Here is a 17,072-nt window from a genome sequence, read left to right on the forward strand (position 1 = left end):
CCGGGCCCCCCGGGCGGCGGGGCGCGGGCGGCGGCGCCCCCGCGGGCCGGGGGAGCCGCGCTGCCGGCGGCGGCCACCTCCGAGCTGCTTCCCCCCTCACGGCTCGCCCCCGGCCCACGCCGCTGAGAGACCGCGGCGTGCGCAGCGGGCAGAGCGCAGGGGCTGCAGTGGCTGGCTGGCGGCTGCTGCTGCTTCTCCCTCTTCCTGCCGGCGCCTCATGTGCCCTCCTCCCGGGGCTCTCCGGCCGGGCCGCCGCCGCTCCAGCTCCCCGCTCTCCAGCGGGGCCCGGGGACCGCCGCGGAGCCCTCCCGCCGGGAGGCAGCGCACGTGCGGCGGCTGCGGCCGCTCTCCTCCGCCTTTGCCGGGCGCGGGGCTGCTCGGGCCGCGCAGCCTCCTCCGGAGGCGGGGCGGCGCGGACACCTCGGGGGCTGCGGCGCCGCCCGCCGCCGGCGGGGCAGCAGGAAGGGGCGGGAGGGAGAGAATGCCGCCGGCGGCCACCTCGGCGGCCGCTGGCTCGGTAATCGCAGTGTTCCCTTTCCCGCCCCCCGGAGGCCATTACCTCATGGCCCAGCCCTGCCGCGGAGGAGGGGCCGAGCGTCGCCGGGCAACCGGCCCCCTGTTGCGGGACGGGCTGGGCGAGGCGCGGGGAAGGGGGATCTGCGCTGCCGGAGAGGTTTGTCGCTGTGCGGACCCGCCCGAGGGGGCCGCGGTCGGCGCTACCTGGGACTGCTCCCCCCGCTTCTGGGGCACGCCAAGCGACCCGGTCCCGTTGGGAAGGCGGAGGGGGCGAGAATGAATGCACGATGTATTAAACGCCAGAAAATCCCCCAAGGAAAAGATTTATTATTATTGTCCCACCTACAGAGAAAAGCTTCAGTCCAACTTCTTTTCCACTCTTTTCAGTGGTGCTTCGCAACAGGACGAGGAGCAATGGCCATAAACTAAATCACAAGAAGCTTCCCTTCAACATGAAGAAAAACTTTACGTTGAGGGTGGCAGAGCACTGGAACAGGCTGCCCAGGGAGGTTGTGGGGTCTCCCTCTGGAGACATTCCAAACCCACCTGGACGCGTTCCTGTGTCACCTGCTCGAGGTGACCCTGCCTTGGCAAGGGGGTTGGACTGGATGACCTCCAGACGTCCCTTCCAACCCTAACAATTCTGGGATTCTGTGATAAATAAAAAAAAAGACAAGCACAGAAGAAATCACAACTCCTATCTGCAGCTCTCAAAACTATTTGTTGGAGGAGGGTTTGATTGGTTTTGTCTAACGGCAAGGGAAGAACAGAGTTGTGTTCAAGGTTACAGCTGGTAAGACAAAAAAAATGTTGCAGTCGTGCTGCTGGTGACAGGATTTTGGAAGTGTGGAATAACCTCCAGCGAGTGTAAATGGATTCAGGGTTTGACCCTGAGTAACCCACAAAAAGAAACGATCCAACCCTTCACAGATGCAAACAAAGAGAATCCCATATGGAGATGCATGCTTTTGGGTGGCAGAAAAGAGAGGAGAAATGTTGCAAGGACAACAGAGGATTCGCAGGCAGCCGCCTGCCGAGCAGGCGTGTCTTTAGAGCAAATCCCCTGCTAGTGACTAAGTTAGATGGGGCATGTGAGTCAACTTAAAACCTTCGTGCTGTTGCCAAAAGGAGTGGGCTGCTCTCCCCCCTTCTCTGATGGAGGAGCCAGGCACTCCTGTTTTTCCCAGGGGCTGGCTGTGCTGCTTAGGGTTCCTCAGTGAGTGATTCAGTGTACTAACCTCACATAGAACTAACTGTATTTTTTAATTGTCGATTTTCTGCACAATTAATGAACTGAACTGATTCACCATGAGATCACAGAAGTATCAGGAGTGAGCACAAAGGATGAATTGAAACCGTTAGACGGAGGAACAGGACCATCCCTTTGGTAACATTGCACTCTTACATCATCTCGGTAGTCTCATCTAAATCTTCCCTAGGAGGATTCATGTTACTGCTAGGAACTCTAACACCTTGCTATCATTAAAAAGGTTGGTGCCTTCCACTCCTCACCCTCAGTACTCACCCACCTGAGTCCTCCCATTGCTTCCCTTGTGCCTGGTTGTGTGACCCTGGGGTTAGGCTGTGAGCAAGCTAAATCCAGAGGCTTTAAAAAAGGTTAGTTTTCTGATTAATCCTGGAACAGCTAACTGTGGAGTCAGGTCTGAGTGACAGGGGTTGCACAAGAGAGGAAATAAGACTCTAAGGCTGTAAACAATGGATAGAGCCTCGAAGCAGCATCTGAGAGTTTGTTATAATATGTAACATAAGCTCAAGACAGCAGTGAGGAGTAATGGTCTGTATAGTGAAGGAGAAGTAGTTTTGAGGAACAGGAGTTTGCTCTGTGTTTACATACTGTAAATGAGAAGCGGGGGGGAAAAGCAAAGATAGGCTGGTAAGGGATTAAAAAAAAAAAAGAGAGTTTTCAGTTCCACAGAAACAGAGGAAGACACAGAGCAGAGACACCTTGGAATCCAGTCCAGGAAGAAAATCAAATGCTGAAAAAAAGAGAAGGAGGAAATTATCTGCAGGCAGAGGGAAAACCAAGAAGTATAAAAGTGAATATCCACACAAACAATAGAGAGAAACAAGTCTGCATGATTATAGAGTTCTTATTAAGAAGAACCAATTGACCTGTCACATCTGTAAGAAACAAGAATTTGAGATGTAGTGCTGAGACTGAAGAGAGTCTTGACAGAGTGAGCAGAAGTCCTTCACAGTGGGAGAAATGGTAATCACACGGACTATTCATACACAAACACAATATGTAGAAGAGAGAAATTGGAGCTATGGGAGTGTCAGCCCCTTGCATGGAAGGTGTGTGTCTGTGCATTGGTTGTACGAAGTGGTAGCTGTTGTTTGTTTCTGCTGCTTCAAATCCTCCTGATGAATTTTTTTGTTGTGTGGTGCTATAGTGAATGTAAGCATACTCCATTGCATTCTTACCACCAGCTCAATTCCTCCACATAGGAATTCTGAAGGTAGGAATCGAGGCAATAACCAGATACTTTCAAAAACTTTCCTAGATTTCTCTGCTCTCTTTCCATTTTCATTATCTTCTCCATTTCCTCTCTCTTCTTGATTATCACATGATATTATCATATTCATTCTCAGTTTTGCTTCCCTGACTACATCCCTAGAAGAAACCTTTTATTTCTGCCCTGCTAAAATTCAGGACTTTTCAAATGTACTTTTCAGTGAGCATGCTGTTATTTTTCTTGCATATTCCTTACTTGCTGTCCCTAGAACCTTCTTTATAGTCCCTGTAAAGCAATCAAAGAATACAATATTGCTTTAAAAGCATTTGAAAACAGTTTCAGAAACCTCTGTTTATTTTGCCAGCTGAAGATCCCAATTGCAGCTATGATTGTGGGGATAGACAATTTTAATCTCAGGGAACAAACTAATTCCTACAGGCATTAAGAAAAGTTCTGAGGAAAAGAAAAATCACTAAAACATACCCCATGACTGTGTTTCCGAATAGCTGTGTCGTGGACTTAAGAAGAAAGTCCAAAAAGAGGAAGTGTTGCTTCCTCTTTTTGTTCCCCCTGCTGGTACCTGATGTTACTGGCCTTATTTCTCACACCTTCATATAAGCACGGACTAAGTAATGCTGCAAGTCCTTTAAAAGGATCGATGAAGTGTCTACATAATGCTGCCTGTACAACATCTTTTCTCATTTAAATGGTGTTATTTATAAAGCTGTCATTGCTTTTACTTGAATATCAAAACACACAGATTCTTGCAAGTTGACTGACTGAGCACTTGAAAATTAAAAATGTGAGTAGTTTTCATTGATTTTTTTCTGGGTTTATGTTTTGGGGGTTTGGTTGTTTTGGGGTGGTTTGTTTGTTTCTTTATTTGTTTTGTTTTACAAGAAGTTATGGGATGCTGCCTTTGCTGGAAGAATTGAATCAGCAGAAAAGCTTTTCTTGTTCAGAGATCTGTGCTTCCTTCAGTAAGCATCAGCCAGCACCAATGCCTTCCCATTCTTCAGCTGCATCTCTGCTGGAAATTTCTTTCCTGTAAAGGGGCTGCATCTCTCAGGAGCAATACCAGTTTATGGAATTGGTTTGAAGTGTTATTGCGACCATGACCTAAGGAGAGCAGACACATGTGATTTGAGAAAAAACACAAGGAAGATGAGAGGCTAAATAAAAGTAAAGTTTATGGACAAGCAAAAGTATAGAAAGCATATACATAAGCTGAGGAGACAAATAAAATCAAGATAAAAAGATCTTAAGGAGAAAACTCTTTAAAAATTTCCTACATAGTGGATCATAAATAATAAATATGGCAAAAGAAGGATTATTCCAGAGCTTACAGTTTGAAAAGAAAAACATAAAGAGAGCAAACAGTGACTCAGAAGATGGGGTTTTGCACATATTTGACATTTAAGAAATGCAAGTTGGAATAAATAGTTTGTAAAGCTCAGATTAGCATTAGAAGTGAACTCAAGTACACAAACAAAGAGGAAATTAAATGCAAGATACTGGGATAATGATAAATGTGCCAGGCATTGCATTTAGCAAGAAAAGGAAAAAAAACATGTAATCAAGCAAAGCCAAATGAAAATTACACTGTGGAATTATGATAATAGCTTCAAGACATTGTGAATTCTAACCAGGATGCAAAAGATATCCTGAGTATACAGGCTGAATCTTCACAATATGCAACATAAAAGCCAATGCTTGCTGCTGAAACAGTGAGTCTGTACATGTGATAAAAAACCATAAATCTTGAGTCCAAGCTGATGGATATATTTGAAAAAAATGGGATTTCTCCTGACATGTTATTTCTAGAACAGACAAAATAACTCAACCAGTACAGCACCTGCTTTACACACTATCTATTCCATTAGAATAAGCAATAGCTTGAACATTGAAATATACATAAAAATAAATAATTTTACATAATCTCAAAATTACATAAGCGGCACAATAGTCCCTGAAGAAAGTTGGATACTGACAAGGCTTATTCAGCCCTCCTGCATAAATAAAAATAGTCATTTAGTCATTATATTTTGGAAGCCAGCAGGTAGGCTTGAGTGTTGAGAATGCCGTTAGTAGTGAACCTTGTAGCTGATGAGTATCAGGTCTGCCATCCAGGCTCACAAATCAGTATCAGAGCTGATGATACTCAGGAATGTGATATGAGGAATTCCTGGCAGAAAGTGTGGTAATCCACTACAATTAACCCCATCTCATGCAGATAATACAAACAAACATACAAAAAGGAAGTTGGTTTTGATTGCAGTATCACATACGGAGCAGTTGCAGACTTCCCAGAGAAACTCAATGATTTTGGGAAGGTAAAAGTAGCTTGTAATATGCTAACCTTTAAAGGTATTAACTCAAGAGAGTATTAAAAAACACAGAGTATCTTACCACATCTCTTTTCAACCCTAAGGTTTACATGTGTAAAGCATTGAGACCATAATAGAGGAAGAGGCAACACAAACATGGTATACATGCAGTATTGGTGACCTTACAAGCCGATCCAGTGAGGTGAGATTTGGAGCCCTGTTGTTGTAAAAGAAACCACTAGTAGTTTTTTGCCTCACCAGTGAAACAAACACATTGGCAAGCACTGTTTTGCAATAATGTTTCCATAGGGTAAAGGTCAACTATTTGAGAAAAAAATTTTCAAACAGAAATCCCAGAAGCTACTGAAGAATTTTAAAAGTCATTGCTATTCCCAAATATCAGCAACATATGAAAATGAAATGGTAACATTTGAATTTATTTAATGAATTTGAGAAGGACCAGTGAATACAGCAGTCTTTTACCAGAAAACCAAGGTGATTAAATCATAACATGAGAACCCTAATGTTACCACAGAAGTGCAAAACTAAAGAAAAACAAAGTTCCACTCAAACAATAAAAGTATGTGCTAGTTTCAAGAGGATGTTGGAAAAAAATATGAGAATAAAATGCACAAGATAAAGATGTCCACCATTCTGTCAAAAAGGTCAAAGACCAGAGAAGTGGTCCTATGTACTTCCCAGGAATGACTGAACTGTCAAAGCAAATGGAACATAAAAATATTATATTCGAGCTACTGAATCATCATACTCAGGATGCTGAGAATAGAAATTCTCCTGAGAATGGGGTCAGTCTGGAATAGAAACAAACACCATGTACTAACAAGATGGGACAGAGCATGAGTAATCGTGATATCTGAGAGAAAAACCAGGACATGTGGCAAAATAGAACTCTATAGCATTTTCAACAGGCATTAGAGCAGACTGAAGAACGGATCTTACAAAACATGGAAACACACCTTAAAATTATAGGCTACTGGTCAGACTTTTAGGAACCAGGCAAAATGTCAGAGGCTTACGTAGTATCCATTGAGGGTAGAGCAGTGAAGTGTTTAAGCATGCCTGAACTATGTGATTGCAATCACGAGATCTCAGTTTACCTTAAATTAGATCATGCATTTATTTGAGAACAAGAATTTGATTACATCTGACTGTCCCGTATAATAGCCAGGCAAATAGCAAGGCCAAATTTGCTGTACGGATTGCTAGGAGTATTGAAATGGTACAAACAGCAGTGAGAATATTTTGCATTCCATTCTTGAATGTTGAAAATATTCCCACAGAAAAGTTCACTGCAGTTGAGTACAATGTTTGAAGTCGTGTTCGGTAACAGAATAAAGGAGTACCAGACTGAAACAGGAAGAAAAGAGTCTTATAAATACAGCCCTGATTTGTATTTAGATTATTTCTGCAAGATAACTCTTGTACCTGAAGCAACTGACATGTTTGAAGAGAGAATTCCCCATGCATACACCAAATCAAAGGGACAATTCCCCATCTGGAGTATATTGAAATTGTGCATCCAGATGGTAAGAAACATAGAGACATGTAATGAAATGTGTATCAACAAAAAAGAAGTGCCATAGTTCCTAACTGAGAGGGGTGGGAAAAAAAAGGGGTATAAGTTAACATGTCTCCCTGTGCGTGCCCTTAATTATACTAAATATTTTTTTATTATGGAGATATTTAATTTGAAAAGCTATAAATGTCTTGTTCGATTGTTACTAAACATTTGTTTGTGTGTGTCTCTCTCTGTAATGCTATTGCCACTATTACATGAAGATTTCAACAGACTTTATTGTTATTAAAGTTCATACAATCTTACTCCCCCAAAATGGGATATTTACCGGATTTGCATAAAACCAACCCCTAACCTGGACTAATTTAACACAAAGCTCTCACAGGATAAACCACTAGAAATATGGAAGCAAAAACAGTGCCTTGATAGTTATTGTGGCTTAGTTTGTCTTCTTGGACAGGGACAATGAAACTGACTTTTCTAAGATCTGGCATTGAACTATTGCCAGGACTCGTGTGCAACTGAGCTAATATTCTATTCCTTCTTCTTTATATTAGTCACCCTTATCAGAGCTAAAGATAAAACACACATTTTTCTAAAACCTAAATAAATCCCTCTTCAAAGCATACTTTTCTTGAACATATTAAAAGAAACTAAGTGATGTCTACTTACGCATTCAGTTTATTTATATCTAGTCAACTACTCATGTAAAGAAATAGAAAGATTACTTTGTTTGTGCAGCTTCAAAGCTGTAGCTTCATTGATAATTACAGGTCAACTCTGCAATTACTGAAAACTTATGCTGCAAAATGGGATAGAGCCCCAACTTTTTCAGCCTGTTGTCATAGGGGAGGTGCTCTAGTCCTCTTGTCAACTTCATGGCCCCCCTCTGGACTTGCACCAACAGTTCCATGACCTTCTTATGTTGGGGACACCAGAATGGTATGCAGTACTCCAGGTGGGGTCTCACAAGATAAGAGCAGAGATGCAGAGATGCCCTCCTGGCCATGCTACTTTTGATGCAGCCCAGGATACTGTTGGCTTTATGGGCTGTGGGTGCACACTGCCAGCTCAATTTTCCATTTTCATCGACAGGGAGGGTTTGGTTTTGGATTTTTTTCCCCTTTTTCAGTATTAGAGAGAGAGTTTGGTTCCCCCCCCCCCCTTTTTCAGTATTAGAGGGGTTTAAATTCATAATGAAATCTTTCTGACAGTGGGAGTAAAAAACCTGACCATCTGTTATCATACAGCCTAAATGAAACATTGACTCCTTCCTGTAAGTATAGTACTTCTTTTATCAAATTTGGTTTAAAGGGGCAATGGGTTCAAACCTGTTAGGAGGTCAAAATAAAGGTGGGACAACGGGCCAAACAGAATACTTTACAGCTTGCTCTAGGACAGACCAAATGTTGTTAAATGATCTGTTAGAATTATAGAATGGTTGGGGTTGGGAAGGAGCCTTAAAGATCATTTAGTTGCAACCACCCAGCCAAGGGCAGGGATACCTGCCACTAGACCAGGTTGCTCCAAGTCCCATCCATCACAGCCTTGAGCACTCCCAGGGATGGGGCACCCACAGCTTCTCTGATCAACCTGTTCCAGTGCCTCACCACCCTCACAGTGAAGAATTTCCTCCTAATATCTAATCTAAATCTACTTCTTTTTTTTCAGTTTGAAGCCTTTCCCCCTTGTCCTGTCACTACATTTACTGATGTTGCCCATGAGAAAAGGACACCTGACTTTTTCAAGGGTCTTACAAAACTAAAAGCAGACAACCAACCAAGGAAACAATAGAAAACCAGACCACTCTGAGATGGAAAATAAAGTAAAAACCCACTTGACTGCTAAAAACAGAAGATGCTTGTTTCAAAGGCTAAATTTTGACATTTGTGTCCCTCAATTAGGCACTTACAGAGCGCCACAGCAGGGCTGACGACGCTACCTGCTGATCTGACTATGGAGGTTTAATAGAGGAGCCCCAGCGACCCAGGGTGGAAGCAGCGGGCGGAGCATTCCCGAGGGATACACCAGCCCCCGGAGCCCCTCACCCCAACATCCGGGAGCTCCCCCCCGGGCTCGGCCCGGTGGTCCCGCCCTGACGTAGGCGTCTCCTGGCCCAATGGCGGCTCCGCTCTGCTTCCGGCGTCCGGCCCCGTCTCCTGGATACGGTCGTGGGGTAGCGACCATCAGACAGGCGCGCGGGGAGAGCGGGGACGGGCCCCGGTGGGACCCATCGGCGCGTTCCTGCTAGAATAAAGGGAAACAAATCCCCGGAGTTCCCGGAGTCACCCTGCCTGCTGTACCGGTGCCCCGCCCGCTGGATTTATTTCGTGGCGCGCAGGGACGGGCGTCCCGCCGGGACACGGTCACCGGGGCATGGGAGACGCCGTTACGGGGGCGGGGCTCCGCCGGTTCGGTTGATGGCGGCGGCGTGGCGATGATGCTACCGCCGGATCCATCCCGCGTCACATAAGTACGGCGGTCGCTCCCTCCCTTTCCCGCCGAGTCCATCCCTCGCCGCACAGGTACGGCTGTCGCTCCCCTTTCCCGCTTTCCTTCTTTCCCGCTTTCCCGCGCGCGGATCGCCGCCGTTACCTAGGGGGGAGGCGCGCGCCCAACGGCCCCGCCCCTCACCGTCCTCTCCCTCCTCTCGCCGTGCGTCGGCCCGAGGGTGGGATAGAACCGGGCGGAGCTGGTGTCCCCCGGCTGAAGGACTCCTTGTGTCACTTTCTTTGATCTCATTGTACTTTATGCCAAAACCGGTGAACGAATTCCAGCTCTCTAAAGTATGTCATACGTGTTAGAGAAGTTGTGGATGCCCCGTCCCTGGCAGTGTTCAAGGCCAGGCTGGATGGGGTTCTGAGCAATCTGGTCTAGTGAGAGGTGTCCCTGCCCATCGGGAGGGGTTGGAACTAGATAATCTTTAAGGTCCCTTCCAACTCAAGCCATTCTATGATCTTATCATTCCATGCTCCATTGGTTTGTGTACTGAAATTATGGCATAGCCATTACTCTTGCGATTCAGGGATGCAAGAGCAGATGCTTCTCTCTTCCCTGTTACCTCTTGCAGAGCAGCTAAAGGAGACCTTATTTGCAAGTATTGCCAGTCATGAGATGGCAAGGAAAGCTTCCCTTTCCCATATGTGAAGAAAGATTATGCACAGGTACCCCCAAATGCCAGGCAGGATTGTAGGAAAATTTATTTCCAAAGTCGATAACACTAGACTTAAAGAACTTTAACCTTTACGGCGTTTCAAACACCAGGCCTGGGGAAAGACACGCCCCCTGTTCGTCTCACGGCTTTCATCATCCCTGCCCCCGCTCCCCACTTTGGGGACCTTCAAAGATGTCTACAAAGACTTATCTTTTTCTCATACCAGGGAGAGGAGAAAACATCTAAAACTGTCTCTGGGAAAGATGCCTCTTCCAGGCAGGAAAGTCTTCCTAAGTGAAATAAGCCCTGATCTCCTTGTAATAAATCTTCCGGAAGGGTCTTACACCGTTACACCATGACCAATGTGTCATTGGTCTTGCTTTTGTCGGATAACCGGATATTTCTGTACTTGTCCTTGAGCCTGTCATGCATTAGTGTGGTTTGTTGCCTGAGTGGATGATAATGCCTTTCATATGACCAACAATGAAGATATCTTCCGTCCATCTAATGTATATGTGCTGTTCAGTCTTGTGACAAGGTGCACATGTCAGGTTTGAAGTATTTATGGAAAGAAGAAGAGCAAGGAAGGGGCTTTGGTCATCATGGTCCTCAGCTTCCTTATGAGAGGAAGTGGAGAGGCAGGCACTGATCTCTTCTCTGATCTTTCTGGAAATATATAATCCCTATTTTTGAGCATTGGGAGGGAGATACTGTACATCAATGACTATTAAATTTGAATGCTTCCCCCTTCTCCTCCTTTCTTTAAAGGTTTATTTGTTTATGAGACTAATAGCATGTTTTCGCTCTCTTGCCTGTAGAGCATCCTAAAGTATGGAGAACTTCATTCTGTATGAGGAGATTGGAAGAGGAAATAAGACAGTTGTTTATAAAGGAAGAAGAAAGGGAACAATTAATTTTGTTGCCATTCTTTGCACTGATAAATGCAAAAGAGCTGAAATAACAAACTGGGTAAGTAATGGGGTTTTTCCTGCTAAATCTGGGAAAAGATACAGCCTACCAAAACCTTGTAGCACAGGTATTGTAAAAGAAAAATACCATGTGCTTCTTTAGATGGAGTTTGTCATCATTTAGATCAGCTTCTTAAGATTTTAAATTCTTATACTTTAAATAGAGTCTTATTTTAATGTATTTATTTCTTAATCTGATTTTATTGTTTTCTAGATCACAAGCTTAAGCCCATATTTACAGTCTTACTGTTTTTGTGATGTGTCAGAGAACTTGTAACAATAGCTACTTGCATTTAGTGGTTTGCTTTACTTTGCTATTAGTTGTGCAAATCCAGTGGCAGTAGTACCTTCCAGTAAATAATCAATTTCTTACTTAGCAAGAAGAAATTATTTTTGATGAAAGAACACCATTTAAGATAATTCAATCCTGGTCTGTAAAACATTGGCACAGTTTTAAACATATGATACTTTCTGGAAAAGAAACTGTAACTGATACAGTTACACAGTTCAAATATTTTATTTTTCCAGTAGATAGGTTTTATTTCTGTAGGGGGTTAACCTTGGCTGGATGCCAGGTTCCCACAAAAGCCACTCTACTACTCACTTACTCAACTGGACAGGGGAGAGAAAAATAATGAAAGGCTTATGGGTTGAGGGAAGTGTAGAGAGAGATCACTCACCAGTTACCCTCACAGGGAAAACAGACTCAGTTTTGGGACATTAATCGAATTTGTTGCCAGAGGAGGATAATGAGAAATAAAACCAAATCTTAAAACAACTTCCCCCCACCTCTCCCTTCTTCCTGGGCTCGACTTTACTCTTAATTTTCTCTCCCTCCTCCCCTACCAGTGACACAGGGAGATGAGGAATGGAGGTTACAGTCAGTTCATCACATGCTGTCTTTGTTGCTCCTTCCTCCTAATGCTCTTCCCCTGCTCCAGCATGGGGTCCCTCCCATGGGAGACAGTCCCCCGCAACCCTCTTCAGTGTTAATCCTTCCCACAGGCTGCAGTTCTTCATGAACTGCTCCAATATGGGTCCCTTCTATGGCATACAGGCCCTCAGGAACAGGCTGTTCTAGTGTGGGTCCCTGCAGGGTCACAAGTCCTGCCAGCAAATCATCTGCTACAGCGTGGGCACCTTTTTCCATGGGTCTGCATGTCCTGCCAGGAGCCTTCTCCAGCATAGGCTTCTCACGGGGTCACAGCCTTCCTCAGGCATTCACCTGCTCTGGTGTGGGGTCCTCCACAGGCTACAGGCAGATCTCTGTTCCCCTATGGACCTCCACAGGCTGCAGGGGGACACCTGCCTCACCATGGTCTTCACCATGGGCTGCAGGGGAAACCCTACTCCAGCTCCTGGAGCACCTCCTCCACCTCCTTTTCCACTGACCTTGGTGTCTGTAGTGTTATTTCTGTCTCATTCTCACTCCCCTCTCTGCTGCTGTTCTGCAGCAGTGTTTTCCCCCCTTTCTAGGTGTTATCACAGAAGCACTATGGCCATCGCTGATGAGCTTGGCCTCAACCAGTGGTGGGTCTGTCTTGGAGCCAGCTGGTATTGGATTTGTCAGACATAGGGAGAGTAATGGCAGCTTCACACAGAAGCCAGCCCTGTAGCCCCCCCTTTACCAAAACCTTACCATTCAGACCCAGTACAGTTTTATATTCCCTCTCATTGTTTTAGTGATCATTTCTTGGGAACTTTTTGTTCCTAGAAGCGTATTAGTCTTACAAAACCATCAAGGGTACCTTACATACCACTCAAGCAAAAAAAACAGGCTTCTGTAGAGATTAGGCCATGAATGGTATAATAGAAATATAGATCTCCAGGGACTCTGGAATGATTGTCCTTGCCTGATAAGATTAAGAATGATGGAAAATTTTCTTTTTTCTTTCTCTTGCTGTATTGTCTCTCATTTATATTCTTCTTGAAAAAAAACACCCAGGAGTGCAAGTTTGACTCCAGTTTCTGATTTCCAATTTGTTATTGTTTTAGTGATGCGGGAAGGTTAAATAATATTTATAATTTTGGGTTGGGTAAGTTCCTAATTTTTTTTTCTATAAACAGGTGAGTTGGGCAGGATCTGTGAGGAAAGTTATTTTTTCTTTCTCAACATACATGTAAAACTAAAATATTTGAAGAATAATATTAGTGCACTGGAAAAGGCAAGAGAACAAGTATTTCATCTAGGGTAAAGGTGTATTGTTTCTTGCTGCCCTGCCATAAGTCCATATAAACATATATATATTTATCCCCCCTTCCAGTTAAGTATGTTAAAAACTTTGTTCTAGGTTCGTCTGACTCATGAAATCAGACACAAGAATATAGTGACATTTCATGAATGGTATGAAACAAGCAACCATCTCTGGCTTGTAGTGGAACTATGCACAGGTAAGATAAGCTCAAAAGGTAAAAATTTATAAATGAGTATTTGTAAGAGATTTCATCTGGCAGTTTCTTTACAACAAAAGCTTAAATCTTTGAAAAAAAGCATGATTATCTGATTATTAGCTTGAGAACCCTGTTTATATATAAAAATGGTTTTGCTCTTGGAAACATTTTTGGAAATCAACTGAAATAATTTCTCCTCTCCGTCACTGTATGTGTCTGTTAAATGTTAGTTGATGTGGCATAATGCTGGTTTTTAAGAACTGAAGAGATATGGCTAATCAGGGGAACATAAAAACAAATTATGGATAGTTGGAGGATAGTTAAGTAATAACTTGAAAAGTTTTCTAAGTACTGGCAGCTTTGGCATTCTCTTTTAAAAGACAGCAAGGAGCAAATTAAGCTATAATGTATAAATGAAAATGTTGTTCAAGTTAATTTTTAATCAAAGGGCAATTTAGCAGCTAAAGTAAATTATTTAAATTTTGTTCTTATTCTGTGCAGGTATTTTGACTTCCATGTTAAAATGTTAATTGGGGAGCTCTGAGAACCCAAAACTGCATTAAGTGATTCACTGAGTTTTGATAGGTTCTTATCAATCTATTAAAGAAATCTTTTAAAGCTTTCTCTAATTCTAATGACTGCATATTTTAAACTCCCAATAGTTCTTTACTCCACATGGAGAGAAAAGAAAGCCAATAGGCAAGTGATGCATGTTAAGATTTTGGTATCTGGAGTTTGTTTAATAGTAAAAGTCCTCATTACACACAGCCTTTTTATCTATCCAGAATTCTGTTTGAAAAAATCCTGAAGAAGAGAACCTACAAGTTCTGGGAAAAAAAGTCAGGTCATTCGATCAATAATTAAAAGTGAAGTTAATGACCCATAAGGAGGCCTTGATCTCTTTGCTTAGTCCAACTTGGGGACACGTATTTAAGTTATTAGACAGGTAGACTTTTATTATTGAACAATTATCAACTGTTTTGCCTTGCAATATTGCAGTTTGCTGCAAGGAGAGTGTCTTGAAGCTAACTTATTTTTACATAAACTATGACATCGATTTCTTATTAATTTTGCTGAGATTGAAAGCTGCTTTTGAAAAATGTAAGATCTCTCTCCTTTGTCTCAAGCTGACAAAGTCAGTTTCTGTTATCAGATGCAGAATCCTTCTGTGTTGCCAGTTCTACTTTTTTTTTTTCCTTTGTGTATTTGGCCATATTATGGAATTTTTCTATATGGAGTCCTCTAAATTACATTATAAGAAACAGTTATTAAGCATGTTTGAAAATTCTTTACTATAGCTATGTAATATGGGTGTGTTTTTAAAGGAATGACTGATTTACTAATCAACCTAAAAAGGCTTAGAAATAAAATAATTTTAAGATTCAGAAGTGTTGAATAATTTGAAGAATTCTGTAACGATGGACCTGTTAGTCTTTGTATTCTCTGAAACAAATGACTGATCAAAGGGAAAAAAGTTCAGGAAAATGTGATTTGGAATAAAAGATCTAGTATCTATTTCTATGAAAAAGTTTCCTAGTCCCTGTTTCATTCAGGAACTTAAATTTGTGTTTTGTTTTGTTTTAATCTGCATGATTTGGATAAGATATAAATAACAGACAACCCAGAAAACTGATAGATAATTTAGGAAATGCAAACTGTAAACTGTGGTCTCAGGGGAACGGATTGGGTGCAGTATTAGTAAAGAAACAAATGAGGCTGAGAAAAGGGATTTTAGGGGAGATGTTTTGTGGAATTTACAATAGAAAACTGGGACAGGAAGGAAGAGAAAGACTGAGCAGTGAGCTTATGGGAAATTAGGTTAGAAGTCATCCGAGTCCTTTGAACAGTTAGGATGGGAATGACTCAAATTGGCTGAGTCTGATGACATACCTGAGAATCCATGGAATGTGAGGAAGCAGATGATGGGGAAGAAGAAAGATTTTTGCAAGGACACTGAAAGAAACAGGAACAATCAGTGGGGAAAAGCATGGACTGTGAAGACCAGTGAAGGACACAGATGATAGAGGATATGTGTGAGGGTTATTTGGAAGGTTTTGTAAGTGTAATCTTATCAGAAAACAAAGGAAGGGCTGGTCAGAACTTAATGGAGGAGGACAGTAGTGATTTTGGAAGGACAGAGAAGTCATGTTAGGATAAGAAATCCATAGAGCTATGCGAGTTTTTTTGGGCAGTTACTGCTTATTCTTACAGGGACGTACAGGGCAGACAGCTGGGATTTGTGTGAGAAACCTGGAAAAAAAAATTTTAGTCCTAGGTATTTTTTTGATTCTTTTCTCTAAAACAAAAGAAAAAAAAGAAACGGAAAAGAAAAGAAAAAGAGGGGAAAGGATTAAAATGAAAGAACTGAGGCACATGAGTCGAGAGAACTCACTGTGTAGAAACACTGTATGTGAAGAAGAAACAAAATAAGATATCTGTTGGATGTTGTTGACCCTGGGACCTCAAACTGTAACAGTTTTACTATTTCTGTTGTCTCTGAATTCAGTGGAAAATTGTCTGCCATTATCTTTAGCAATTGTTCACAGAGGTTGATAGCCTGCTCTTGGTATTATTTATTCTTTTAACTTAGGCAGCAGGAATCTGGTTAAGGAATTTTAATAAATGCATTTGGTTTACATATAAACAAATTACATTGTGAAGTGACACAGTTCCTGAATTTCTTTTTTCCACTTCTGATTCCTTTGTAAAACAAATCAATTCAAGTAATTTTGAAGTCATGCACTCAATTTAATTTCATTCAAAATTGAGATTTTTGTCACAGTATTGAAAATAGATTTTTTCTGTACATATTAGATTTTATAACTAGTAGATAATATCAAGAAATATTTTAAATATCTAGTGATAGTGGCTTTTGATTGATATCTTTTGAAGAAGCTTATGTAATGTCCTTGGGAATTACTTGTATGACATCTTCTTTATAGGCACTTACTGACTATGTGTAAACATGTTTCAGGTGGTTCTCTAGAATCTGTCATTGCTCAAGATGAACATCTACCTGAAGATGTAGTGAGAGAATTTGGTGTTGAATTGATTACTGGTTTATACCATATTCATAGGCTTGGAATTATCTTTTGTGAATTAACGCCTGGAAAGGTAAGGAAAAGTATTATCTATGGGGAACACTGCATGTTACTTTGAGTGCCATCAGCATTTGTTTTATTATTTGTGTTCTACTGTTTGGAAGAGGTTTACCTCAGACTGGAGGCCAGTTGAGCTTTATAATATATGTGAAGACAATCAGAGACAAGTCTATAGCTAAATATTTTATGATCTAATTGATTCTTTCCCTATAGTATATCTGATACAATGTGATAGATTCTTTTTGATTTGGTGTACTGGTTTAATTTAATGAAGGATTTTAGTTCTCTGTCACTGGACATAGAATAAATTCATTATTATTCTATCATGCTGCAAAGTATTTTGCAGTCATAGAAAAGGCTAATGGGAGACTAAAGTTAATTAAACTTTCTTTGTTAATAACTTTCTCTATTGTTTCCAGATGCCATGTAAATTATCATCTTATTCTTGCATAAAAATACAAATCTTTATGTACTTTCTCATTTTGTGTATGTGTGTGTAATTTATGCAGAGGTTTGCCAAAGTCCATGTTTAATTCATGTAGCACCAGAATATGACTATAAGCAAAAATTCTTGCACAACAGTAATTGTTTTTGATCTTGA

General features: G+C 41.9%; 1 protein-coding gene across 10 annotated transcripts in view; it reads left to right on the forward strand.

Moving 5' to 3' along the window:
- Positions 1-9,062: 9,062 nt before the first annotated feature.
- Positions 9,063-17,072, forward strand: part of ULK4 (unc-51 like kinase 4) — a 229,890-nt gene continuing 221,880 nt past the window's right edge. For 3 of the 10 annotated variants that reach the window (XR_003533023.1, XM_027675599.1, XM_027675604.1), the window contains exons 1-4: positions 9,065-9,382; positions 10,832-10,980; positions 13,271-13,370; positions 16,345-16,484. Coding sequence is in view for 8 of the 10 variants with exons in the window: in XM_027675599.1 (XP_027531400.1) it covers positions 10,843-10,980; positions 13,271-13,370; positions 16,345-16,484 (378 nt within the window). In the remaining 2 variants the exon portion in view is untranslated. Of the gene's footprint in view, positions 9,383-9,486; positions 9,644-10,831; positions 10,981-13,270; positions 13,371-16,344; positions 16,485-17,072 lie in introns of those variants that run through there. The other 7 variants (XR_003533025.1, XM_027675597.1, XM_027675601.1 and 4 more) reach the window with 5 other exon arrangements.

Source organism: Neopelma chrysocephalum, unplaced genomic scaffold, assembly GCF_003984885.1.
Source record: "Neopelma chrysocephalum unplaced genomic scaffold, ASM398488v2 Primary Assembly neopelma1_26, whole genome shotgun sequence".
Classification (NCBI taxonomy): domain Eukaryota; kingdom Metazoa; phylum Chordata; class Aves; order Passeriformes; family Pipridae; genus Neopelma; species Neopelma chrysocephalum.